The 24639-nt window shown below is 44.6% G+C and overlaps 2 protein-coding genes across 6 annotated transcripts in view; one reads left to right on the top strand and one right to left on the bottom strand.

Moving 5' to 3' along the window:
• Myh10 (myosin heavy chain 10) overlaps positions 1-11408 on the top strand; it is a 137607-nt gene extending 126199 nt beyond the window's left edge. For all 3 annotated transcript variants that reach the window (XM_076871769.1, XM_076871767.1, XM_076871768.1), the window contains 7 exons: positions 1136-1264; positions 3981-4069; positions 4844-4967; positions 5045-5253; positions 6872-6980; positions 8248-8420; positions 9693-11408. In XM_076871769.1, coding sequence (XP_076727884.1) covers positions 1136-1264; positions 3981-4069; positions 4844-4967; positions 5045-5253; positions 6872-6980; positions 8248-8420; positions 9693-9837 — 978 coding nt within the window. In that variant the 3' untranslated portion in view covers positions 9838-11408. The remainder of the gene's footprint in view (positions 1-1135; positions 1265-3980; positions 4070-4843; positions 4968-5044; positions 5254-6871; positions 6981-8247; positions 8421-9692) is intronic.
• Ndel1 (nudE neurodevelopment protein 1 like 1) overlaps positions 1-24639 on the bottom strand; it is a 76132-nt gene that overhangs the window by 23893 nt on the left and 27600 nt on the right. The window contains exons 9-10 of one of the 3 annotated variants that reach the window (XM_076871770.2): positions 19884-19954; positions 12711-17141 (exon numbers count right to left, since the gene is read on the bottom strand). In XM_076871770.2, coding sequence (XP_076727885.1) covers positions 17086-17141; positions 19884-19954 — 127 coding nt within the window. In that variant the 3' untranslated portion in view covers positions 12711-17085. Of the gene's footprint in view, positions 1-12710; positions 17142-19861; positions 19955-23583; positions 23619-24639 lie in introns of those variants that run through there. The other 2 variants (XM_076871772.1, XM_076871771.1) reach the window with 2 other exon arrangements.

Below are 24639 nucleotides of genomic sequence, written 5' to 3'. Positions count from 1 at the left end.
AGATGTTTACGTAAAAATATCTAAGCCACTGTGTTATTTATGATTTCTGGACTCTGAATTCTAGACCATTGATGCGTATGTCCTATACTACCCCAGTCTTGAGTGCCATAGCTTTGTAGGAAGTTTTGAATCTGGGAAATGTGACTTATCTATCTTTGTTCTTTTGCTAGACTGTTTTGTCTATTCTGGAGGGTTCCTTGCAATTCCCTATAGTAATTAGGATCAGATTGTTAATTTCTACGCTCCCCACACCCTCCCAAAAAAAAAGCAAACTTGGATTTCACGAGTTATTACATAAACTCTGTAGATCAAATCTGGAAGTACTGCCAAACCTGTCTTCTAATCCATGAATATGGATGTCTTTCCATTTATTTAGATCTAACTTTTGTACAATAATATAATTTTGGTGTATATTTCTTTCACGTCTTTTGTTTCATTTATGCCTAAGTATTTGATGCTATTATGAATATAATCACTTTAATTTTGAATGTTCAAGGTGTACAGAATTGCAGTTTTTTTTTTTATATTGATCTTATATCCTGCCACGTTGCTGAACTTGTTTATTGTAATGGGTTTTTAGTGGATTCTTCAGATTTCTTATATATAAGATCATATCAGTTTCTTACTGATGCCTTTTATCACAGTTGAGAAAGTTTCCTTCTCTTTGTAGCACACTGAAAATTTTTACAATGAAAAGATATTAGATTTTGTCAAATGTGTCTTTGGTATTTCTTGAGATGATTATATTCATTTTTTATTTTCAAGACAACTTTTTGTTCTCCAGATAAATCACACCTGGACATGGTGTGTATTCCTTTTTCCTGGTTACCAGATTCAGTTTGTCACTATCTTACTGAATATTTTTACATCAGTATCCATAAAAGATTTTAGTCTATGGTCTTCTTATGGTATCTTTGTCACTTCCACAACTTTTATATTTACAGTGAATTTGTGTTAATTTTATTTATTTTTATGTGGTGCTGGGGATCGAACCTGGTGCCTCACACACACTAGGCAAGCGCTCTACTACTGAGCCACAACCCCAGCCCTTAATGTTAATTTTATAAATTGGAAAAAAAATCATGTTTAAAAACTAACAATGAAAATACCCCAAAACCTTCTTATTTAATCTTAGGCTCAGATGAAAGATTACCAGCGTGAATTAGAAGAAGCCCGTGCGTCTCGAGACGAGATTTTTGCACAGTCCAAAGAGAGTGAAAAAAAACTCAAGAGTCTGGAAGCAGAAATCCTTCAGTTGCAGGAGGTTTGTCTGTCTTTTATTTATTCAGTTATTCGGCAAATATTTGCTCTTGAAATATCTCCAAGATCAGATAAATATATTTTAGTATCTTTGTAGCTTAATGTAATTTCAGTATCCATTCCTAACAACCATCACGTTGCCTCAGTATGGGGAACAGAAAGCAGTCATACTTTGACACTACTCATCAATATTCCTCTACCTGGCTAAAGGAACAAGCTGATTAGGAGCTTTTCAACCTACCTGCCAGACCTGTTCCCCTGGGGGAGCAAAGGAGTGGCTCTCACTTGTTTCTTTGGTGTTGGTAAGCACAGGGCTCATTTAGTTCTCACCCTAGCAGCACAGGATTGTCTTTGCACAGAAGCTCTGTTCCTATGATCCTTAAAAGGGGAGAAGTATATTGCACTGAGAGGCAACTGCCTTGTGATCAACAGTTGTTCTTTCATTCTTTCTTCCCCCACCCGCTGTGGTATTGGGGATTAGACATAGGGCCTGAGGCTAGGCCAGCTCCAGCCCAACAAATATTCTTTCATTCATCTCTTTACTTAAAGTTCTCACAAGGGGGGTGGGGAGCAATGAAGTGTTTACATATAATGTGGAATTCTCTCCTTGTAAGACACAGTTGAACATATATATTTCTTTATAAATGAAAGATGATTACAATCTATTCAAACCTATAACGATAATAACTTGAAATATTAGTACCAACTTATATGAAGACTAAGGCCCAATACAAACATGTGGCGATGCTGGATAATATTACCGAAAGTAGACTTGAGTTGGCAAGAAAGATAAGGAGTTCTCTAGGTGTCTGAAATGAAGGAACTGAAAACCAGATCAGTACATTGAGCAGCCTAGGAGTTACCCTGAGAGCCTCTTTATTTTGTTACATTGTTTTTTGCTTTAGTTCCTTCATGTTTTGTTTTCATTTTCATTTTGTTTTTTGAGACAAACTCTTGCCTTGACCAGGCTAGGCTTGAACTTGTGATCCTCCTGCCTCAGCCTCCTGAGGAGCTGGGATTACTGGCAAGTGCCCAACTATGGCTTCTTCTTTACTCCGTGAAAATTTAAAAGTCTGATTAAATTTCCAAATGTATGACATTTTTTTAGTTGATTTCTAATTTTATTATATACAGAGAATAGAAAGAAGAGTTTTTACCAATATTCTCTAAAATTGGATTTATCAATGCATTCATCACGGAGTTGACCAGTGATATCCCAAATGCTCATTTCCCTGCAGGTGATGGGACCCATGGAGCCTGTCTCCTGGACAGCTCCTAGGCCATGACCAAGTGTCCAGGCAGTACTTCCTGCACCTTTGTTTTGAAAGCCAGCAGTGTTCATTCCAGACCTTCAGGCAGAGGCCACACTGCATTAGGAAGGAGAGACTGAGCCAGAAAGCCAGCCTGCCCTTCCCTTTCTCTTATACTTTTCCTTCTCTCCAACACCTTTGTCCCTTTAGCATATAGGTCCTGGGGTCTTTTCCATTTTCCTTCGGGTCCATCAGGCTGCCTAATGGACAGCTGGTGGACAGGAACCCAGTTGAGTATCTAGGACCCAAGAAGACTGAACATGTAAGAGGCCAGATGGCAGAGCTGTGACTTTCAGCCTTTGGGTTAGGTCCAAAGCATTCTGCCAGCTGCCCTTATATCCTGGACAGCTGGCCCTGCCCATATGTGAGGGCCATGTGTGCTAGAATTTGGTCCCCTGGGAGGACCCATCTCCTGTACACAGGCAGTCTTATCTACATGCCAGAGCCTGCAGATGAACTACTATACAGCCCTGCCCCTTACACATCTTCAGGACATGCTCTTGTCAAATATAACACCTTTTAAAAGGGCAGCTCTGGAAAAGGAGGCAGAACCCCAGCTTTCTGCTCTTGATCAACCTTGAAAGACTGGGGCCAGTCTCTCCTAGTTTCCTAGTTTTCCTCATGATGAAATTCCCAGATTCTAAGGCTGTGATCTCAGTCTTTACACCGTTGGGGTAAGAATCCTGCCCCTGACTCCTTTCACAGCAAATCATCTTTGCATGGATGCAGTCCTCTGAGAGCCTGCCACAGAGGCCCAGATATCCAGCACCTGATCCCCTGCAGCCACGCTACACTCACCTACCCACAAGGACCCGTGATCCTTGTGGCACTGCTGCCCTGACATTCACTAGTCCAGTGTACCTGATCGCCATATGTACATGTCAAAGATACTTCAAGACCATAACTTGGTGTAGTTCACTTTCCTGTGGTGTTCAGGGTAAAGTTTGTGCTCAGTTAATATTTAAAAATAAAAAAAAAATTTTTTAAAGGCAGGCTTGCCAGGCACAGTGGTGCTCACCTGCAATCCCAGCTCCTCTGTAGGCTGAGGCAAGAGGATCTCAAGTTCAAGGCCAGCCAGCCTGGGCAATTTAGTAAGACCATGTCCCAAAAAATAAACATCAGCCTTCAAGGATGATAGGAATACCCACCTCTTATTTGACAGCAAAGCCCCTACGTGGACTAGGACTTCCTCTGTGGGCCTTTTGTTTCTGGCTGTTGAGGCCACACATCACCAGGCTGGCCACGTGTTATCTTCAGCCAGCTTGCCAGCTTCCCTTCTCACATCTAAGCTGCAGTTAGAGATGCACGTGGAGAGGCTGGAGCCGGGCTGCCACAGCTCCAGGCACTGTCAGATTTCACATATGAGGATATGGTAATGGCCAGTGCCTAAATCAGTCTAAACTTATTCAGGAACTTGCCTCGTCTGAGCGTGCCCGCCGACATGCCGAACAAGAGAGAGATGAACTGGCCGATGAGATTGCCAACAGCGCTTCTGGCAAGTGAGTCTCCAGGCAGCAGGTGGGCAGGGACGGGGGTTTAGAGAGCAGCGGTGCCCACCCCAGCCTATGGTCCCTGACTTCGGGCATGCAGAGTCACTCACAGGCCTGCTCATCCATTCAGGATCTAGAAGGATGAGCAGGAAATGCTGAGCCTGGACAGCGGCAACCATGGGCACTCACATGCCAGTCCTAATGGCTCATACAGAGGGGTGTCCCTGGGCTACACTGACCTGGGGTGGCGAGTCCTCACTTTCAGATCTGTTAGGTTTGGCAGGCAGGTTCCTTAGACATGACCTTTCTCTGATTCATTTTTCATTAAGAATTCACTTTTTCTGAATAAGTGGATTTCTCCATTTGATTACTATATTGAAGGTACATCATGAGCCTTTCCTAACGTGCCATGATGAGGCGCTGGAATTTTATTCTCAGTGCACTGAGAAGCCATTAGGTAGTGTTTAAGTGAGGAAATGCTGGGATCTGCTGGCATCCTGAAAGCTGACCCTGGCTACAGTCTGAGACTGATGGAGAGAGGCAGAGAGGCTGGCAGGCTGCCTGGATCCCAGGAAAAAGACCCCAGGGCTGGGAAGGGAGGCAGGTGTGGGCAGGGAAGCGAATCGGGTGGGGCTTGTAGGTGGATTTGGGGGTGGGTACAGGAGAGAGAAAGCAATTGGGAGTGATGCTCAGGTCGCCACACAGCAGGGTGGTGGAGTCTCCCAAGTCCTCCCTGCGCTATGCTGACTGGTGCTGAGTGTCACCTCTCCTCGCCCTGGCCAGGTCTGCGCTGCTGGATGAAAAGCGGCGTCTGGAAGCACGGATCGCACAGCTGGAGGAGGAACTTGAAGAGGAGCAGAGCAATATGGAGCTGCTCAACGACCGCTTCCGCAAGACCACTCTGCAGGTAGCCATCTTAGACAGCCATCCCCGGGAGGGGCTGTGCTGCCTCTTGGCAAGAATGACTGAATCCTCCTCTTCTAGGTGGACACGCTGAACACAGAGTTGGCGGCTGAACGCAGTGCCGCCCAGAAGAGTGACAATGCACGCCAGCAACTGGAGCGGCAGAACAAGGAGTTGAAGGCCAAGCTACAGGAGCTGGAGGGTGCTGTCAAGTCCAAGTTCAAGGCTACCATCTCAGCCCTGGAAGCCAAGATTGGGCAGCTAGAAGAGCAGCTTGAGCAGGAAGCCAAGTAAGAGGTTCTTGCTGCCTTCAGCCATAACTCACTGTGTATCTGCCACAGAGCAGGCTTCAGGCTCAGTCTGTATCAGACTCCACACAGACATGCACCCTGCCCCGGGTGCTCCCAGTGCGGGGATGATAGGAGTACATGTGACCAGAGTGGCAGATAGAAGGTGCCATGAGCCATGAAAGAAGGGAGAGTTTGGGAGGACACCTGTGAGATGGCACGGGCTGGCCTACTTGTCAGTCCCTCCTGGATTCACTGTGCCTGTGATTTCCTAGGTACTGTTAAATTTATATCTCTACCCTAAGTCAGTTTCCCAGGTTGGTGGCATCCCGTGAAATACTGCAGTTTGCTGGCAGAGAAGAAAAACAGTTTTTCTTCCCCATAGGAAGAGGTTGCTCAACAGTTTCCATTTTGCTATATATTAAAGCATGGTGAAAATTGTTAGGAATTACACCATACAGTCTTGGCAGACATTTATTCTGCTATTAAAATCATAGGCTGCCAGAGCTGGAGACAACCTTCCACTTCACCTCCATGTTAGGGAAATTGAGCCCAGCACCCTCCCAACCCTGTTTGCCAGTACTTCCCACTCCCCTTGAGACTCCACTAGGCTGAAAGAAAACAATTAAGGTCTTGTTTTAGTTGTGATTAACATAACTTGACCTTTCATCTGACCCCACTGCAATCCATTTTTTCATAGCATTTAAGGAACAAAGAATCTTTTCTGTTTGCCACAAAATCCCCAAATAAGTTACCTCTCGTCCTTAAGGGACAAAGTCCCATGCAGGAAACATAGCAATTTGTTTGACTTCTAGCCAGTTGAATGCATAGGGTTTTGATGGTCTTTGTTTGCTGCTAAAGCTTCCAGCATCCTAAGTAGGTAGGTGGGTAAATAGTAAATTCTAAATTGAGATGATCACTTAATTGGAATTTTTTTTTTTTTAAAGAGAGAGTGAGAGAGGGGAGAGAAAGAGAGAGAGAGAATTTTAATATTTATTTTTTAGTTATCAGCGGATACAACATCTTTGTTTTGTATGTGGTGCTGAGGATCGAACCTGGGCCGCACACATGCCAGGCGAGCGCGCTACCGCTTGAGCCACATCCCCAGCCCATGGAATTTTTTAAAATATTTTTTTAATTGTAGATGGACACAATAGCTTCATTTTATTTGTTTGTTTGTTTATGTGGTGCTGAGGATCAAACCCAGTGCCTCACACATTCAAGGGAAGCGCTCAACCACTGAGCTACAATCACAGCCCACTTAATTGGAATTTTTATCTTTCAAGGCAAAAAGGTTAGGTGGTTAGACTGACCAACTAAGGTTTAGGTCTTTCAGTATAACTGATAGGTAGCCTATGTGTGACATTTACTCTTCATAAGATCACTGAATAAAGTGATCAATACCTGCATGTGTAGAAAAGTATGCTTTTTCTACGTGTCAGCAGTGAGGGCCACACTAAAGATAATTCCTTTTTTGACCAAAAGAAAAATGCTTCAAAGCCATATTAATAGTGTTAGTGTGGGAAGAGGGGTCCATGGGGCATTCAAACATGTCATCATCCAAAGAAAAAGAACTTTTATACTTTCCAGAATTTTAAAACGACTATAATCACTTTTACAGGGAACGAGCAGCTGCCAACAAACTAGTCCGTCGTACTGAGAAGAAGCTCAAGGAAATCTTCATGCAGGTTGAAGATGAGCGTCGACATGCGGATCAGTATAAAGAGCAGGTACAGGAAGCGGGGCAGGATGCGTGTCCGCCTCCCTGGAGGTGCTTCACCAAAGGGCCTGGTGATAAATGAACCAGATGCCACAACGTACTGGCAGAATGAAGAAAAATGCTATTTGAAATTCTTAATTCTAACATTTGCACTACCGCACCCACCCTGTGTTCCCAGCAAGCTCTCCTGGGGCTAGGGATATAGAGGCGGCAAGATGAGGGGGCAAGAGCAAGTCAGTGAGGCTTTGAGGTGTGAGACCAGACTCAATTTCAAAGTTATCATCTGATCACCCATTAGAATGTGTACCTTAAGAGTGCAGAGATTTCCCTTAGTTTCACTCATGGTTATCTCCCTGGTGCCTGGACGTTATTGGGCACAGTTGGCAGGCACGGGATACCATCTGGCTGGAAGGGGATGAAGATGTTGAATGGAAACTGAAAACGAATGCACTATGCAGGCACGCAGTGCTCTTCCTTGTGTGCAGCCAGGTGTCCTAAATGTAGCATGAGTCTGCACCCACTGCAGCCTGGGTGGCTCTGTCTAGCTCTCCCCCCCTCTGCTGTGATGATGAATCTTATTGCTGCAGACACTGGGCAGGAAGGTGGACAGAGCTGAGGATTTTCTGCCTTTGTCCCCTCCGGACCCTCCCCTTTGGGTGCCCTGCTCATCAGGCACCCCAACTCCTCTTCCTGCCTGCACTCAGAGCTTGGGAATTCTGAGTGGATGTGAGCTGGACCCACAGGTGACAGGCCAGTCCCTGTCAGTTTAGGAGTGAAGGATCCAGTAAGGCAGCTCTTAGTGCTCATGGCCCATCTTCCAAAGTGAATATCAAAGTAGTGCATCTGAAATACCCATGCTTCACCAGAGCTGTGAAAACGCATGGTACAGCCTCATGCAGCTGCCAGTTGTTGAAGCTGCTTCTGCATTTTACAAGAAATGCTGAAAGCAGTTCCTTTTCCTAATCCCATGGGTTTACTCAAGTTGAGTAATGACTGAGTCATTTTTCTGCAGGAAGCTCATAGGTGATAAAACAGTTCATTTTAAATTTTGTGAAGAGTTTGCTCTGTAGATACTGGCTTTGCCTAGAGTGGCAGCCAAGTTAAAAGCCATAGACCAGCCCCCGAGGGAGTATGTGTGTGTAACTTCATGCAAAGGTATGCACACATGCGTATGCTTACAAGGGTCTCTCTTGGAACTTGCTCTCACACATGTGGGGTGCAGAGAGGCTGACACAGAATTCATAAGTTTGCTGTCTCGGTTTGTTCACTCCCCCAAGATGGAGAAGGCCAATGCCAGAATGAAGCAGCTTAAGCGGCAGCTGGAGGAAGCTGAGGAGGAAGCTACCCGTGCCAACGCATCTCGACGTAAACTCCAGCGTGAACTGGACGATGCCACTGAGGCCAATGAAGGCTTGAGCCGCGAGGTCAGCACTCTGAAGAACCGGCTGAGGTGAGTCCTGGTGGGGGCACACGAGCTGGCGGGCTGGTAGATGCACACATAGACCATCCTTAGGTAGCCATCCTTCCTCTGAATCACTGCATTCAAGATTTCTGACCCAGCACAGTATCACATGCCTATAAACCCAGCAGCTTTGGGAGACTAAGACAGGAGGATCATGAGTTCAAAGCCAGACCCAGCAATGGCGAGGTGCTAAGCAACTCAGTGAGACCCTGTCTCTAAATAAAATACAAAAGAGGACTGGGGAGGTGGCTCAGTAGTTGAGTGCCCCCTGAGTTCAATTCCCGGTACCCCCCACCCCCCCCAAAAAAAAAAAAAAAAAAGAAAAAAGATTCTGACCATGACATGGTACATGGGAAGGAGAAAAGAGAGATAGATCCACTCATTCTTTGCCACGGCTAGTGGACTGAAACAACATACCACAAGGCTGGAGAGCTAGGTCACTTGTCTGCTCATGTCCAGACAACCCCATGCATAAGAGGTCCCAGTCTCCATTCAGAAGCAGAGCAGGAGCTCCCCATAGGAACCGGCACAGTTGGCCCTCAGTGTGTTCCTCCTCTGTGCCAGTGCGAGGACAGTGTGTGGGACAGCTGGAGTTCAGCTTGCTCCCTAGGAAAAGCCAAGGAGTCAACAACTGGCCTATGAGCACATTTGACTCCTGCCCTGCTGCCAAGAATGGTTTTACAGGATTGTGTTGCATTTTTGGTTTTTTGGTTGAGTGTGGGGAGAGGCAGGTACTGACTGAACCCTACCCCAAAAGCACTTTACCACTGAGCTACATCTCCAGTCCTTTTTACATTGAGACTGGTCTAAATTGCTGAAGCTGGCCTCAAACTTGGAATCCTCCTGCCTCAGCCTCCCAAGTTGCTCAGATTATAGATATGTGCCACCACCCCTGACCTAGTTTTTACATTTTTAAGGATTTGTTAAAAAGATTTTTGTTATCTGGCCCTTTTATCAAAAATGTTGGTTAGCAGGTAGAGTTTGCTTTAATCCATCTTTCTCACCATTTCCATCAATCTTACATTGAATCAGACCATTCCCAGGTCTCTGAGGACTGTTTCATGTACACTGTGTATTGGCCAGGGTGCCCCTGGGCCGGGACAGTAGGTTGGACAAGCACAAAGCCTCTCCCAGTGGTACCCACCTCCCACAAGGCCATGTGTCCCAAGGACAAGACTCAGCATTGCTGAGAGTGGATCACCGTGATGGTCGCATGTTCTTATGCATCTGCCCATGCGCATCTGCTTTCTCTTTTCCCAGGCGGGGCGGCCCAATCAGTTTTTCCTCAAGCCGATCTGGCCGGCGTCAGCTGCACATTGAAGGAGCTTCCCTGGAGCTGTCAGACGATGACACAGAAAGTAAGACCAGTGATGTCAATGAGACACAGCCGCCACCATCCGAGTAGAGGCACAGGAAGCCAGAGGAGGCAATCCAGTGGGACAGGCAGGAACTCCCCGGTGCCAGCCTGCCCGGGGCATCCTACAGAGTGAGGAATCAGCAAGCTATGGAATTCCTTACGGAAAGATCAACTGTGTCTTAAGGCTTTCCGCCTACACAGACTGTATCCCGCTTCAGATTAGGTACAATTGCTCCCCTTTTTATATATATACATACACAAGACACACACATATTAAACAGATTGTCTCATCGTTGCATCTATTTTCCATATATTCATCAAGAGACCATTTTATAATACATGTTAAGAAAAGAACCCTTTTTAAAGCAAACTCCAGACCCTTCGTTGCCAGTCGCTGGGTCGGGGGCAGCCCCGTGGTCGTTGCTCAGTCGCTCTGCATGCTCTCTGTCAGACAGACAGGTAACTTAGTTCTGTGTTCATGTGGCCCTGACTCCTCGGCCGCATCCAGTCTTAGAACATTGTGGAACCTAAACCGCACTTGTATCTCATTTTGTTCAAATAATGATCACTATTTCAGTGAGCAAACTGTGAAAGGGGCTTCGGAAAGAATAGGAGGGGTGGGTTGGATTGGGGGAAGCCGCATCCATTTGGGGTTACCATACCCATCTCCCACAGGGTGGCTCTGCCCCTCAAGTTGGTGGTGTCCCTGCATCTACTCATGTGAACTGTCCTGCCAGGGCTGGTCTGTGCATAAAGAGGGTGGTGGCCACGACACAGCGGAGGCCTCAGGTGGCAGCCATCCAGTGACTTCCAGATGGTCTCCTGAAGCATCTGGCTTGGCCAGTGCCCCCTTCACTTCAGGAACAAGCTGCCACGGCCCCCACAGGAGCTAGCAGAAGGCTCTCCCTCGCCAGCCAGGCCCTTGTGCTGACTTCAAATTCAGCCGCTGCTTTGAGCCCAAAATGGGAATATTGGTTTTGTGTCCGAGGCTTGTTATAAGTTTGTCAATGAGGTTTTGAGGACCTCGAGAACAGATGCCACCTGCCTGAATGTTGACATGCCCGTGGGTGTGAATCCTTCTTCATTTTTCCTTTTCCCTTCCTTTTGGACAGTGTTACAGTGAACACTTAGCATTCTGTTTTTGGTTGATAGTTAAGCAAACTGACATTACAGAAAGTGCCTTAGACACTACAGTACTAAGACAATGTTAAATATATTATTTGCCTCTATAACAATTTAATGTATTAAGTTTTGACTGTGCTTCATATCATGTACCTCTCTAGTCAAAGTGGTATTATAAACATTCAGTGACAACAAATCAGTGTTAATTATAAATCCTTGATCCTCTGCAATGTGCTTGAAAACACAAACCTTTTGGGTTAAAAGCTTTAACATCTGTTAGGAAGAATTTGTCACGTGGGTTTGGAATCTTTGATTTCCCCCTGTATGAACTGTACTGGCTGTTGACCACCAGACACCTGACTGCAAATATCTTTTCTTGTATTCCCATATTTCTAGACAATGATTTTTGTAAGACAATAAATTTATTCATTATAGATACTTACGCCTGCTTATTTACTTGGAGGAAAAAGCACCCGTTGAGAATAAACAGACCTCAATAAAGAAGAATAATCATGTGAACATGGAACCTGTTTTCTCACCTTCTGTTCTCAATATCCCATCTGTGACTTGACTGGAGTGGGGTTAGCTACACAGACTTAAAAGATGGTACAAGGTCCACTGGATCTTTCCTCTCCCAGAAATTACTCAATGGCTCGCTACATCTTCAGGCAGTCCTGGCTCTTAAGTCCTGTTGTCACCAGTGACCTGCTGTTGTATGGATAGTTGGGGAGGGAAAGGACACCCGAAGGTGGGGCTGGAGACCCTTCTGCCAAGGAAGCAATTCAGGATGGTTTGGGTCATCAACCAAAGAAGCTAATCACTGGATTAGAGTACTTTAAAAGGTCCAAGAAGTTTCAGGTTGCATCTTCAGACAGGATATACACTGAAAGCACTTTGGGAGTGGATTCAAGCAGCTAAAGTTGGAGAGAAATCCCAGGCAGGCAGACAGGTTTTGGGGGGTTTTTGGCACCAGGGATTGAACTCAGGAGCACTTAACCATCTCCAGCCCTTTTTTTAATTTAAAGTCAGGGTCTTCCTGAGGTGCTTAGGGTCTCACTACATTGCTGAGGCTGACTTTGAACTCACAATCCTGCCTCAGCCTCCTGAGCCACTAGTATTACAGGCATGTACCGTCACACCTGGCCAAATAAGATTTCTTGCTCCATAATAGTCTTGGCTATTAGTCAAGTGTAAGCCCACACATAAGAGGTGCCTGTCTAAGCTTAGCAACAGTGAGGATATGAGGAGGAAAAAAGTGCTCCCTTTTGTTCGCAAAGGTAGTTGGAGTTCCAGTGTTGCAGCTACCTTCTCTCACCCACATCCAATAAATTAGTCCAGGAGTTCATGGACTTATGGGAATTGTTTGTCTCAAAGAATTCTTCCCTGCTGGCTGGCTTGACTCTCCACATCAGCCCACCAGAAGAAACACTCTCCATGGACTGATTCCAGTTCCAGATGCCACAAAGATGCTAACTAGAAGGAACCTTTCTTCATTAAAAGTACATTCATGGTCTAAGAAAAATACTTCATAACACCTCTCCCAAGCATTAGGGCACAAGGAAGGTGGACTCTTGAGAGTGCTAGCAAGTCTTAAGAGGCTGACCACCTTTCACCAAGTAGCACAGGTCACCAAGAGGAGGAACCCAACAAGAGGTTTAGGTGGGATGAAACCATGCTGGAGCTTTACCTCAAAGCTTCATACAAACTAAATGCTCCATCTTTGCTATGTCATAGGCACTGTTTTGGGTTGTTTTGTTTTTTTTTTGTTTGTTTGTTTGTTTGTTTGTTTTGTGTGTGTGTGTGTGTGTGTGTGTGTGTGTGTGTTTTTAATGGTTCTGGGGATTATTTAAACTACTCTGGTAGGGCTAACACCTATCTCTAGCCTGCTGGCTTGATAACACTTGTAAAACTCTGAAGTCTCTAAAGTCTCTATAGCCCACCATAAGTTCTTCCTGTCACCAATTTTCCCCATCCCTGGCAACCCCAATTAAAATGAACTATGGGCCATAAAGCCAAGTTGTTCTGGCCAGCCCTCCTGTGGTGCTGGGTATGACGGTCCCACAGCCCCTTTTCCCTACGCCAATGTTGCCAAGGAATAGACCTGTCCCTGTCAAGACTGATGGAGGGCTGAGGTTAGAGCTCAGTGGAAGAGCGCTTGCCTAGCATGTGTGAGGCACTGGATTTGATTCTCAGCACTACATATCAATAAATAAAGGTCCATTGACAACTAAAAATGTATTAAAAAAAAAAAAAAGACTAGTGGAGAAAGCTGTCAAAACCACCCCTTCCTACCCTACCTCACCTCTCAAAACCCAAAAGCCAGAACTGGCCACAGAATGGACTCTGGAAAGGAGAAAGGAGAGGCATAGCTCCTCTTTCTCTAGTTCTGGAGACCTGAGGGGAGGTCCTCTCTGCAGACTGCCTTATCACTCTAAGAGGGATACGATGAAGTCCCTCCCCACCTTTCTGGGGTAATGTGAACCAAGAGCTTTTCCAAATCTTGACTGATTTTTAAAATGTCCTGCTGCAGAAGTCAGCACCAGACCTCGCAGTCCAGTCCATTCCCATCATTTGGGAATCCACCAAATGTGCAGTGTCTTGTTCTTGTCAGAAATCTAACATGAAACTATCAAAAGGCATAGTTACCTGATGATTACATTTTCAGAGCTGGCGTCATCCTACAGTTGCAGTGCGTTATGTACCATATGCAAAAAGTGTGAGCATGTCCTTCGACTCCTACTGAGACAGGAAATTCATGTCTGATTCATTACAGCAGTGGGATCTGTTCAGTTTTTCAAAGTAGCCCAATCATGGGCTCCATTCCAACTGACTGGATGTCATGAAGCTTTATTTAAGATTTAATGCGACACTGGGTCTGGGGGAAATCAAGCAGGGTGCTGCCTGCTCCATCATATTGTACTGTGCAGATTATAAAATACCCCGGATCTCATGCATTTCACAATCACTGTCAGCAGGTGGCAGTTGGGATGTGGCTATCACCTGACTTCTGGTAAGATCAATATAGCCCAGCAACAAAACTTGCAGAATGCGTATCAGTAGCTTAGAGGAAAAATTCTGGAGCCAACAGTGGAACACGCTTTTCAAGAATGCTATATCACCAACACTCAGCAAAACACACAGGGCAGCACTGCTTGAAAACAATGGTCAAATAGTAGTTCAAAAAAATAAAGTAGTTCAGAATGTTGGACTCAGAAGGTGATGTTTTATGAATCTCGCCTTTTTCTTTTTGTATATGAATTAAGTGTGATAAGACAGAAATCTGAAGAAGTTTAAAAGCTAATAAATTTATAAGAAGTATAAATGGTGGGCTGGGGCTGGGGCTCAGCGATAGCACACTCTCCTGGCATGTGTGAGGCACTGGGTTCAATCCTCAGCACCACATTAAAATAAAGGCATTCTGTCCATCTACCACTACCAAAAAAAAAAAATCTTTAAAAAAGAAGTACAGGGCTGGGGCTATAGCTCAGTAGCAGAGCACTTGCCTTACACGTGGGAGGCACTGGGTTTGATCCTTAGCACATTAAAAAATACACAAATAAAGGCATGCTGTCCACTACAACTACACACACACACACAAAAAAAAAGTACAAATGATAAGCATTTTCCTAGTTCTAATTGGAACATTTTTCTTAGTGGTTCGCAAAATATAGGTGTGTCTTCTAAGCCCTGGTGTCTGAGATTCTATGAAATACATAATACTCTCTTCAAGGCCAGGACTCGGGGACCTGGAAAGCAGCAGCTGTTCCTCCTCCTCCTCCTCCTTTTCTACTACTATATTTTTTTTAAGGTGTAGATGAACTCAATACCTTTATTTCATTCATTCATTCATTCATTCTTTTATTCTTTTATGTGGTGCTGAGGATCAAACTCAGTGCTTCACATGTGCTAGGCAAGGGTTCCACCACTGAGCTACAACCCCAGTCCCGGGAAGCTTCTAACATTTCTCCAGGTATGACTGAGCTGGTCACTGGGCAATCAGGGAGCTACTGCCTTGTGTTGCTACTGCTTGAAAACCTTGAATTCTTCATCACAGAAGGACAATGGATGAAAATCAGTATTCGGCCAATTTTTCAAAAATTAATCTGAGCAACTTAAAGTAAAAAATTTAGAAGCCACAGAGTAAGCCATCTGCATCCTTTGCATTTCAATTTTTCCCCCCTAATAAAGTTGTCATAAGCATGTTCCTGTTTGTGTGTAAGCAATGGCTGCACGCTTTCAGGGGCTCATCCTGACCATTCCCTACCAACCAACACTGTATTACAGCCACTGAAACTTGTTTGATTTGTTCTTACCATCACAGAGTATGAAAAGTAGTTTTCATAGCTTATCACATTGTTAGAATGATTCCAGACATATAGAATAGCAAAGAAAACAGTGACATGAAAGTCCACCTCTTCTACATTCCAGTTGACAATGGGATTAACAGTTTTTTTCCTAGTTAAATCAATCACATTTTTTTTTTTTTTTAACCAAAGCAAGTGTTTCTTAGATCCATCCTCTACTACAGGAAGCAGCAGGGCTGAGCTTCATTAAGACATCACTCATCTGTTTCCTCAACCATGTCCAGAAAACCTACAGCCCAGGCTGACCAGCCAGCACAAGTGAACCCACTGCCCTCTGCCAGGCCTCCACCCGCAAACCATGGTCCAGGCAGCATCTCCATATTGTTGTCATGGAGACAAGAAACTGACACCCGATCAGAAAACACCCCATAAATGGAAAAGTTCAAGTTCAGTGTGTAATATGTGTCCCTCGGGGCTTCCTAAAGAGCTGACAGGAAACGCTAACAGAATTCCTGTAGATGCAAAATCAAACCCCCCAGGCAACACGAACCCCATTTGATCCCCAATGCAAGCACTATTAAGATTTGTTCAGGGGCTAGGGTTGTGGCTCAGTGGTAGAGCGTTTGCCTAGCATGTGTGAGGCACTGGGTTCAATTCTGAGCACCACATATAAATAAATAAAATGAAGGTCCATTGACAACTAAAAATTATATATATCTAAAAAAAAAGATTTGTTCAGTTTTCAATTTTGCCTCTTCACATGTACACTTATAAAGGAAGTCTGTTACATTCATATTTACTCCATTATTGTTTTTTCCTTAAAATTCAAAAAAAGACTACTATATTCCCATAAGTTACATTTTTAATAATCATGGGACCATTTTTCAGATAAGGTGCTTAAAGTCACAGGAAAGTGACTTTCAAAGATGATTGCTCTCCTCTACTCATTTTTAGAAAAGAATCACATTTTTTTTTTTTTTTGGCTTGGCTTTAAAAATTTGTCTTAACCTTTGGGGAAAACAGAGAAAAACAACCATGAAGGAAAAACTTGAATGTGAAAGGGCTTATCTTGGTGTCTTCCAACAGTGAAATCAACTGACTACTTAGCCCATCCCAACACTTGCCCATGTTCCCTCCAGCAGCCAGGCAGGTTCCTCAGTTTTATTCAGGGAGGAGAGGGTGAGGTAGGTATAGGGTGCTCCCTAAAGCTGTGGCTCTCTCCCAGGACACCTTCTCCCATTTTCCCAAATGTGCTGGCCTCCATCCCAGCTCTCAGGAGATGCTAATGGCAGCTCTGAAACAGCTTTTGAGAGAGGCAGAGTGAACAGTCCAGCAAGAGCGGGACATGGAGGGAGGGAGGGCTGGGGGAACTGGATTCCTCCTGCTGCACAGCTGTGCTGGCCCCACAGCTCATCATTTCCAAGCCTTCAAAACCTACTCACCTTCTGAGGGAAAAGGCAGACCACAGAAGCTAAGGCCAGCAAAGACTCAAGTTTGGAAAGGCATAGTGGAAAAAGACACTGGCCTCTTTCCCATCTTGGCTTTGCTCTGAGCTAGCTGTGTGAGTTCCAGGAAGGCCAACTCTCTGGGCACACTGTCCCTTCTGCAAACTGAGGAAAAAATAACTATCCTGCTGGGCTCGGCCACTTCCACATGGCTCTCCCATGCCTCACAGGGACTCCGGACTATGAAATGAGTTAGTAGAGTTTCTGGCCACTCTGGGCTGAAAGGAAGAGGAACACTGGCTCCTACTCTCATCCAGGAAGATGTTTCAGGAGCGAGGGATGGGACTGGTGGTGAAGTAAAAACATCTGGAGGCAAGAGGCTGTGCTTTGCCATCCGGAAGATCAGCTGCTTCCAGGTGAGAAGATCACGTGGACCCAGCGTGGAGAGGGCTCATTCCTGACAGCCAGGCAATGGGCAGCCCTAGGAAGAAATCCATTCAGAGGAGATCTTTAGCTAAAAAGGCAAACAGTGAGTAGCAACATTCACACCAAGTTGCAAATGCTCTATGTGAAAAAGTACAAAGCAAAATATTGAACAAAATCATCTAAAAAAATGGATGAGGCTTACGGAGCCAAACAGTTTCCTTATAGGGCCATATGCAAAGGGCTACTATAGTCATGAGAAAAAAAAAAAACAAGTGAGGGTCTACTCCCAAAGGGACTAGAATTAAGTCTAACATCATACTACTACTCTTTCACGGATATAGCCCGTGGTCTTTTGGACTGGTGAATACATGGGGCCCATCCCCCATGTATCAACAATTGACAGAACAGTCTGGGTGATATGAACCCAGAGGTATGCAGCTGCTAAGGAACTGAGAAAACACTGGGAATCCAGGGATGACAACTCAGGTTTCCAAATCTCATCCTTGCTTAAACCAGAGTAGCTCTGCTTGATAGGTTTCAGATTTAGGATTCCTACATGAACAAAGAGGTCTGCTAAATGCCGAAACCACCGATCTAATCCAATCCTTCCAATGATACTTGGGCAAGAAGCTGGAAGCTACTGCACATCAATGGCAAACGCCTACAATTCCGATGACTCTGAAGTCTAAGGCCTGAGGATTACAAGTTTAAGGCCAGTTGGGGCAACTTAGCAAGACCCTATCTCAAAATAAAAAGTAAAAAGGACTAGGGAGCTCAGTGGTAGAAGCACCCCTGGTTGAATCCCCATTACAGCAAGAACAAAAAAGCAATAAGAGACTTGGAGTTTTCTTTCCTTCTGCTCTACCAGCAGAGCTAGGCACAGCACACACCACTGCAAATGCCTTTAGGTGAGTCAGCTTATGACAAAATTTCCAGCAACAGTGAATGACAGACATTCCTTGACAGCAAAAATATTTAAATATGTATCCTACTTAACACTTCTTACTCACTTAGGACTTTGACTTTTCATTCACTTATAGTTTTAAAACTATGAAGTATGCCATTTGTATATGCTGCTATAAGCTAGCAGTGTTCAAAACCTGACATATTCACACATACCCCCAGTTTACACGTTTCTTGGCATGTTGCCTTGTACTTGGAACCACACATCTAGAACCTTCTCTCAGTTGCTAGCACTAACCTGAGAATAACAGGAGACAAGTCCAGATCCAAGCAACTTGTAATCCCAAAACATTTGTCATAAGGCCACACAGCTGGAGGACCAGCTCCTGGATCTATCCCAGTTAGTTACTCCATAACCTGGCAAGCCCAATCCCTCAAAGTCCTGAATCTTCCCCCAGATTTTCAGATGGGGCCTGGGACATTCTTGGGCTGCCCCTGGAAATCAAATAGAGCTGGTAACCAGCACAAAGAATTGTCATGAGCACGCCTGTTCCCTGCACATCTCCCAAGGCCACCTGAATCTTCTTTGTCTACTCCACAGCTGCTGTCCATCTGCACATCACATATCAGAGCAAAAGAGACACTTGAACTTGGCCTTTGTACACTCCAGCTCTCTCTCACGGGATGGCAGGAACCCAATAAAGCAACCTCAATCCTTTTTTTTTTTTGTGAAATTTATTGTTTCCACATTAAAAGATTTTTTTTTTGAGGGGAAGTATTTTCTTTTTTTTTTTTTCTTTTTTTCTTTTTTTTAGCCACATGATGATCCTATACAGCTGCCCCAGAGAAGGACACCATCATAAGTCATTAACATGCCATATGAGTTCTGAATAAATAAAAGCTACAAAGCCCAAGTTATATACAAATATCTTAGGCAATAATGTTTACAAACCTATGTACAATAAAACAAATGTAAACAGTAAATGCAGCATGAGAGTAACCAAAAGATGCACAGGGACAACTACTTTTGGTCAGTCTGCCACCAGGAGCTGGCACCAGCCAGCCCCCGGAATCAGGCCACTCAATCCTTCCCAATGCAACTGGACGGACCCTCAGAGGATAAAACAAAAATGTTCTGAAGATGGCATTTAACTGAAGGACCAGAAAGCTGGTGAGGAAGTTGCCACCCACCTCTGAGGCACATGGACGACGCAGCAGCATGGAAGCTCAGCCCTGTGAGTGCCCAGGCCTGGAGGTTCCTGCCACCTGCCACTCAGAGGGCATCTTGCTGCTTTGGAGGCAAGCCTATGGAATGGTAACTGCTTACATAAAATCAGACAATGTTTCCCTAATTCAGTGACCTTCCTGACTCTGCCAGAAACAGTTCAAACTGTGGGGATGAAGTTGGGGGACACATGATCATGAGCACTGAAGATGCATGGGTGGGAGCTCAGGAGAGGGCACATGTAAACCTGATTTGGGGAAAAACTTCTAGAAGATCTGCAATGTCCTAAACACAACTAAATCCTATCAGTACAGCAGAGTGGGGGCTATGAGGCAGGTGTGATGAATGATACTTCTGCATCCAGTAACCAAGTAATACACGTATGTATCACCTTGTGACCCACAAAAGTGCAATCATGTGAAACCAACGGCACTACGGCGAGAAGAAAAAATAGCCAGTATTGATATTGCGCAGAGTCCTGGGGCTGGGCAGGGCCCAGCAGCCGCCACTGCATGCAGCCTGCCCTCTGCCAGCCATGGGGAGGCAGATGGAAGGGCACAGGGCTGGGCCCAGGCACCAAGGGGTGAGGCGTGGGTGTCCTGGGCTGTTGGAGGAGGGCAGGAGCCCCCACCTGGAGGCCGGGCACTCACACACTGAGAGGCAGCATACCCGGAGCTGAAGAGGGGCGAGAAGAGCCCAGACCAGGAGGAGGAGGAGCTGGGTCAAAGCCGTTCACTGCCCTGTGGAGGGACCATAGCAGAGAGAGGGAGGGAAGAGAAAGAGAAAGAGAGACTGTCATTTAAAAGTACTCCACACACAATAAGAAATTCATTTGCTTTCTCTAACTAGTCCTCACCTGGCCTACAGTACAATCCTGACAGCCCAAGGGTGAGTGGCATCCCAAAAAGCATTAGTTGGCCAGATAATTGAGAGTACATTTTTAGTCTGGGATACCCAGACCCACATTGACCCACCTGAGCAACTTCGTCACACTGACCACTGCAGCCACAGTCCTGATTTTTTCCCCACAGACCAGATCTAAATGACTGGCAATAGTGAACTAGTTAAATAAATGATTGTATGACAACACAATGAAATATCATACACATTCTTCAAGTTTTTTAATAGCATGGGAAAATATTTAGAACGTACTTAATGCTAAATGGAAAATGCCTATGCTCCATGATCTTAAGAAAACAATATATAACCTAGATTCTACAGTGTTGTGGGTCTTATGTACACAAATAGAGAACGTGTGGATTCTATATACACACACATTATATATGCACATACATATACATACATGTATTAATATATCACAGAAGTAGAATTTAACAATCATTATCTTTCTTCCCTCTGAATACTAAGTAAATTTTGTTTACTACTTTATACTTAATTATTTTCCAAATCTCTTATAAATAATAAGACAGAAAAAAATAACTTCTTAAAAATTGTTTAGCAAGCAAAGTCAATTGGGTAGGCTCTTCGTTGCAGACTCATACAAGGACCCCAGCCCCCGATAAGCACCAGCCCCCACACCCAGCAAGGTCAAGAGCCCCCAGCCCCACCACCTGGCAGCACAGCCACAGGAAGCAGTAAGGAAGGAATGGAGAGAGGGGCCTAAAACCTCTCTCAGGAGGTTACTTCAGCCTTTTCTATCCTGAAAAACTTCCAAAGAGAATCTGTCCCACTAGCAACTGCAGGGAGACAGCCAACTGCAAGGGGCTGCACTGCGCCACACCTGTCTACCACTACCCTCCACTTGCTTATAGAATGGGTCCAGGAGCTGACCCAGGGAGCTGGAGAGAGAAGGAAGGGGTGGGAGGTGTTACAAATTCCTCCCAAAGACTACAGTTTTTCATCCTCTGAAGAAGCAACTATAATCTCAGAGAAACAGGCATATAGAGACTTGACAAAGAACCTGTGACTACTCTGAAGAAACAGAGTTTGTATCTCAAGAAAAACACAACCCAGCAAGCACATGCCTATAATCCCAGTGGCTTGGAAGGCTGAGGAAGGAGGATCGCAAGTTCAAAGGCAGCCTCAGCAATGGCAAGGTGCTAAACAACTCAGTGAGACCCTGTCTCTAAATAAAATACAAAATAGGGCTGAGGATGTGGCTCAGTGGTTGAGTGCCCCTGAGTTCAATCCTCAGTACCACCCCCCAAAAAAATCAAACACATTTGGAATCTGAAATCAAGCCACACACAAAAGAAACTAAGAACAATGGATGGGAAGCTCCGATGAACGTGACTTCACCCTGTTGTATAATGTTCTACTTCAGTGATAGATAGCCTGAATTTTCCCTTTTCTTTTTGGGATAAGGGAAATCTGATTTTTGAGCTTCATCACTTAAAAACTTTAAATCATCTTTCCTCATTCTCCCAAGATTACATGCCTATGTTGTCACTGAGGCTGGGGGCCACATCCTATGTCCTTGTAGCACTCATCTAATAAGGCCATCTGTCATTTGTCTGGTTAGTCTCAGTATCCCCGATTCCTGGCTCTTCCCAGAAACCTCAAGAAGAACAAGACAAAAGGCCTCAGTTTCCAACATGTGACTTAGTTTCCTGGCATCACAAATCACTGTGATGGGCCAGCTTTACTACAGACAGCCACCAAAACTCAGCAGAGAGGGAGCACTGTGGGTTGCCAAGAAGAATCTTGCACCTGGTCTATAGGTCACACAAAAGCAGCAACCACGAGAGTGGGTCCTTGCAGGTTTGGAGGTAGGTTTCCAGCATTTTCAAGTTATATGGACTTTTAAAGAAATATCAAGTTTATCTCCATTTTATAGAGCTAAGGAAACCAAACAGAAGGTATAATCATGAACTCAAGCTCACCCAGTGAGTTGTGGGGAAGCTGGGCCACAACCTACCTCCACATGCCCAGGGCACTAGCCCTTACCAGCCTCCTCTGGTCAGAAGCCACTCAACAGTCATCAGCAAGCAGTCACTTTGGTGCTCCCAGTGCACAAAAACTCTAGGGGGAAAAATAAGCAGTACAATCCAGGATAAAAGGGCAAACTGGAACTAGGTAAGTAACTTCTCCAAGTAGAACTCTTGACTTGAAGGTGGGTGGAGTACAGAAAAGAGGACAATCTGCCAGGGTCTCAGCATCTCTCTTCTGAGTCAAATCCCATCAAAACGGACAACTATAATACACTGATAAACATATTTGGGGAAAAAGTGGGAAATTAGAACCAGAGGAAGAACACTGATCCTATAGGTAGGATTTTCAGTCGGGTGAGGTCCCTCCAGGGAACCACAAAGGAGAAAGGATCCCAAGAGAAAAATCGCCTCCATATGCATCAGAAACAGCAAAAGTGGAAACGTCCCAGTGGACCACACAGCACTCAAAAGAAGAACAGGCAGGGATGGAAGGACAGATCTGGGAATCAACTATTTAGGCTGGGCACAATGGCTCATACCTATAATTCCAGTGACTAGGGAGACTGAGGCAGGAGGATCACAAGTAAGAGGCCAGCCATGGTAACTTAGCAAGACCCTCAGCAACTCAGCAAGACCCTGTCTCAAAATAAAAAAAATAATAAAAAGGAGCCTGGGGATGTAGCTCATTGGTGCAGTGTCCTTGGATTCAATCCCCAGTAGTAAAAAGAAAAGGTTCCCAACCTATGAAATTTATGATTTTACACAGCATCTAGTTAAGGAGTCTGAAAAACTGAGACTAAGAAAAGATGCTACAGTCAGTTGTAAAATGGCAACGTAGTAGTAAAAAGGGGAAATGAGCTAATGCATGTTTAGAATAAATCTAACAACAGAGATAAAGGAGGGAAACTCTTAAATCTGCCAAAGAAGGAGGTCAGCACACCTGAGAAGTCAGCTTGAGCTAATTCAGAAAAGCAGGAAGCACACTCAAGGGCCTGAGTCACCCTATTTCAATGGATAAACTGAAGCTCTGAGCAGCTCCAATTCTTCACCCGCATTGTGCAAACTGAAATGCAATTTTGAAACTAAGGCAGATCTTATACATGCATCCCATCTGCCATTCTAGTTTAATCTGGGAACACAAAAGCAAGCACACAGGCAAAGGAGTTCATAATTACTTATGCCTGATTTAAGAAAAGCAATTGGAGAACAGGAGGAGCTCTATCCCTCTGAAGACAGTCCAGTGTGATGGGCCACCATGCCTATCTACTGAAGTTTTATTTCATATGGCTGAAATAGTAATAATGGAGCAATGGTATTTAGTCAAGTAAAATAGGATCTTGAAAGCTCTCTCATGGGCTGTAAGTTGGTTAGAGCTGAATCAGCCCCATGCAGTTAGTAAAACCAGTTTGTTAATGTGTCTTCCACCACACACCATGATTAAGAAATAGGGAAAGAGCACAGCAAACAAATTCAGTTACCCATGAACAACGTGGGAAATATGACTTTTTCTTGCCTAATAAAAAAAAAAAGGAAAAAACATTAAATAGTAATGCAAATACTATTTTTACATTGTGCTCTAAAATTAGTCTATGCCCACCTACATGAAGCCAAAAAGAAAAGAGACTGGTTTGCAAAAATAGAGTAAGTGATATATAGGAAACTAAATCAAATTTATGGAGAAAAAAGTTTTGGAGCAAACTTTTGTATATATCACATACAAAACCTGTATCCTTTTAGATGGGGTCATGAAGGACTTTAAGGTGGGGGTGGGAAGAACCAGCACAAGAAGGCAGAACAGCCTGCATTTGAAGAACTGGCAGAGAGATCCCAGACTAGGTAAAATCTTGATTCCAAAAAATCCTCAACCAAGGTTTACAAAATACTTCTCGCTCCCGTAAAGCAATGTACCCAGTTCAGGGATAGTTTCATGTGGTAGGGCATCATTGCATCTGCTACAAGGGGTGAGAAGGTGGGGTGAACCTAATCACCCCGCCACACAAACTTACAAATAACTCCTCCCCAAAAAAACCTTCCTACAGGTCTCAAGGCATACTGGTGAGCTACAACGATCACTACAGCCTCCTCAGGGGCAAGGAGTAGGGCAGGCAAATTATGGAGCCTAGGGCTTTTTAAAAAAGGAGCCTGTTCAAGATGATAAAACTATAAACCATACTTCTACACTTCTATAAAGATTAATTTCCCTTTTTTTTTTTCCACTCTGCCAGATTTACTAATGGATCTGGGAATTGAGATATTTCCCTCCTTTCCTTTTTTTGCAGCAGGTACATGCCATCTTGGTTTTTGTGTGTCCATAAGGTCAGCAGAAGAAAGACTGGAGATAAAAAGGTAGGCAGCCTGAGGCTGAGGCTGAGGCAGGAGGACTGTGAGTTCAAAGCCAGCCTCAGCAACTTAACAAGGGCCTAAGCAATTCAGTGAGACCCTGTCTCTAAAAAAAACACAAAAAAAGGCTGGGGATATGGCCAAAGCAGAGCATTAATGAAGTGAACACAGCAAACCCACAGATCACTCAAAGC

This window comes from Callospermophilus lateralis, chromosome 11, assembly GCF_048772815.1.
Source record: "Callospermophilus lateralis isolate mCalLat2 chromosome 11, mCalLat2.hap1, whole genome shotgun sequence".
In the NCBI taxonomy this organism is placed as follows: Eukaryota; Metazoa; Chordata; class Mammalia; order Rodentia; family Sciuridae; genus Callospermophilus; species Callospermophilus lateralis.
The sequence above is the reverse complement of the archived record's forward strand: the minus strand, read 5'-3'. Positions and strand labels throughout refer to the sequence as shown.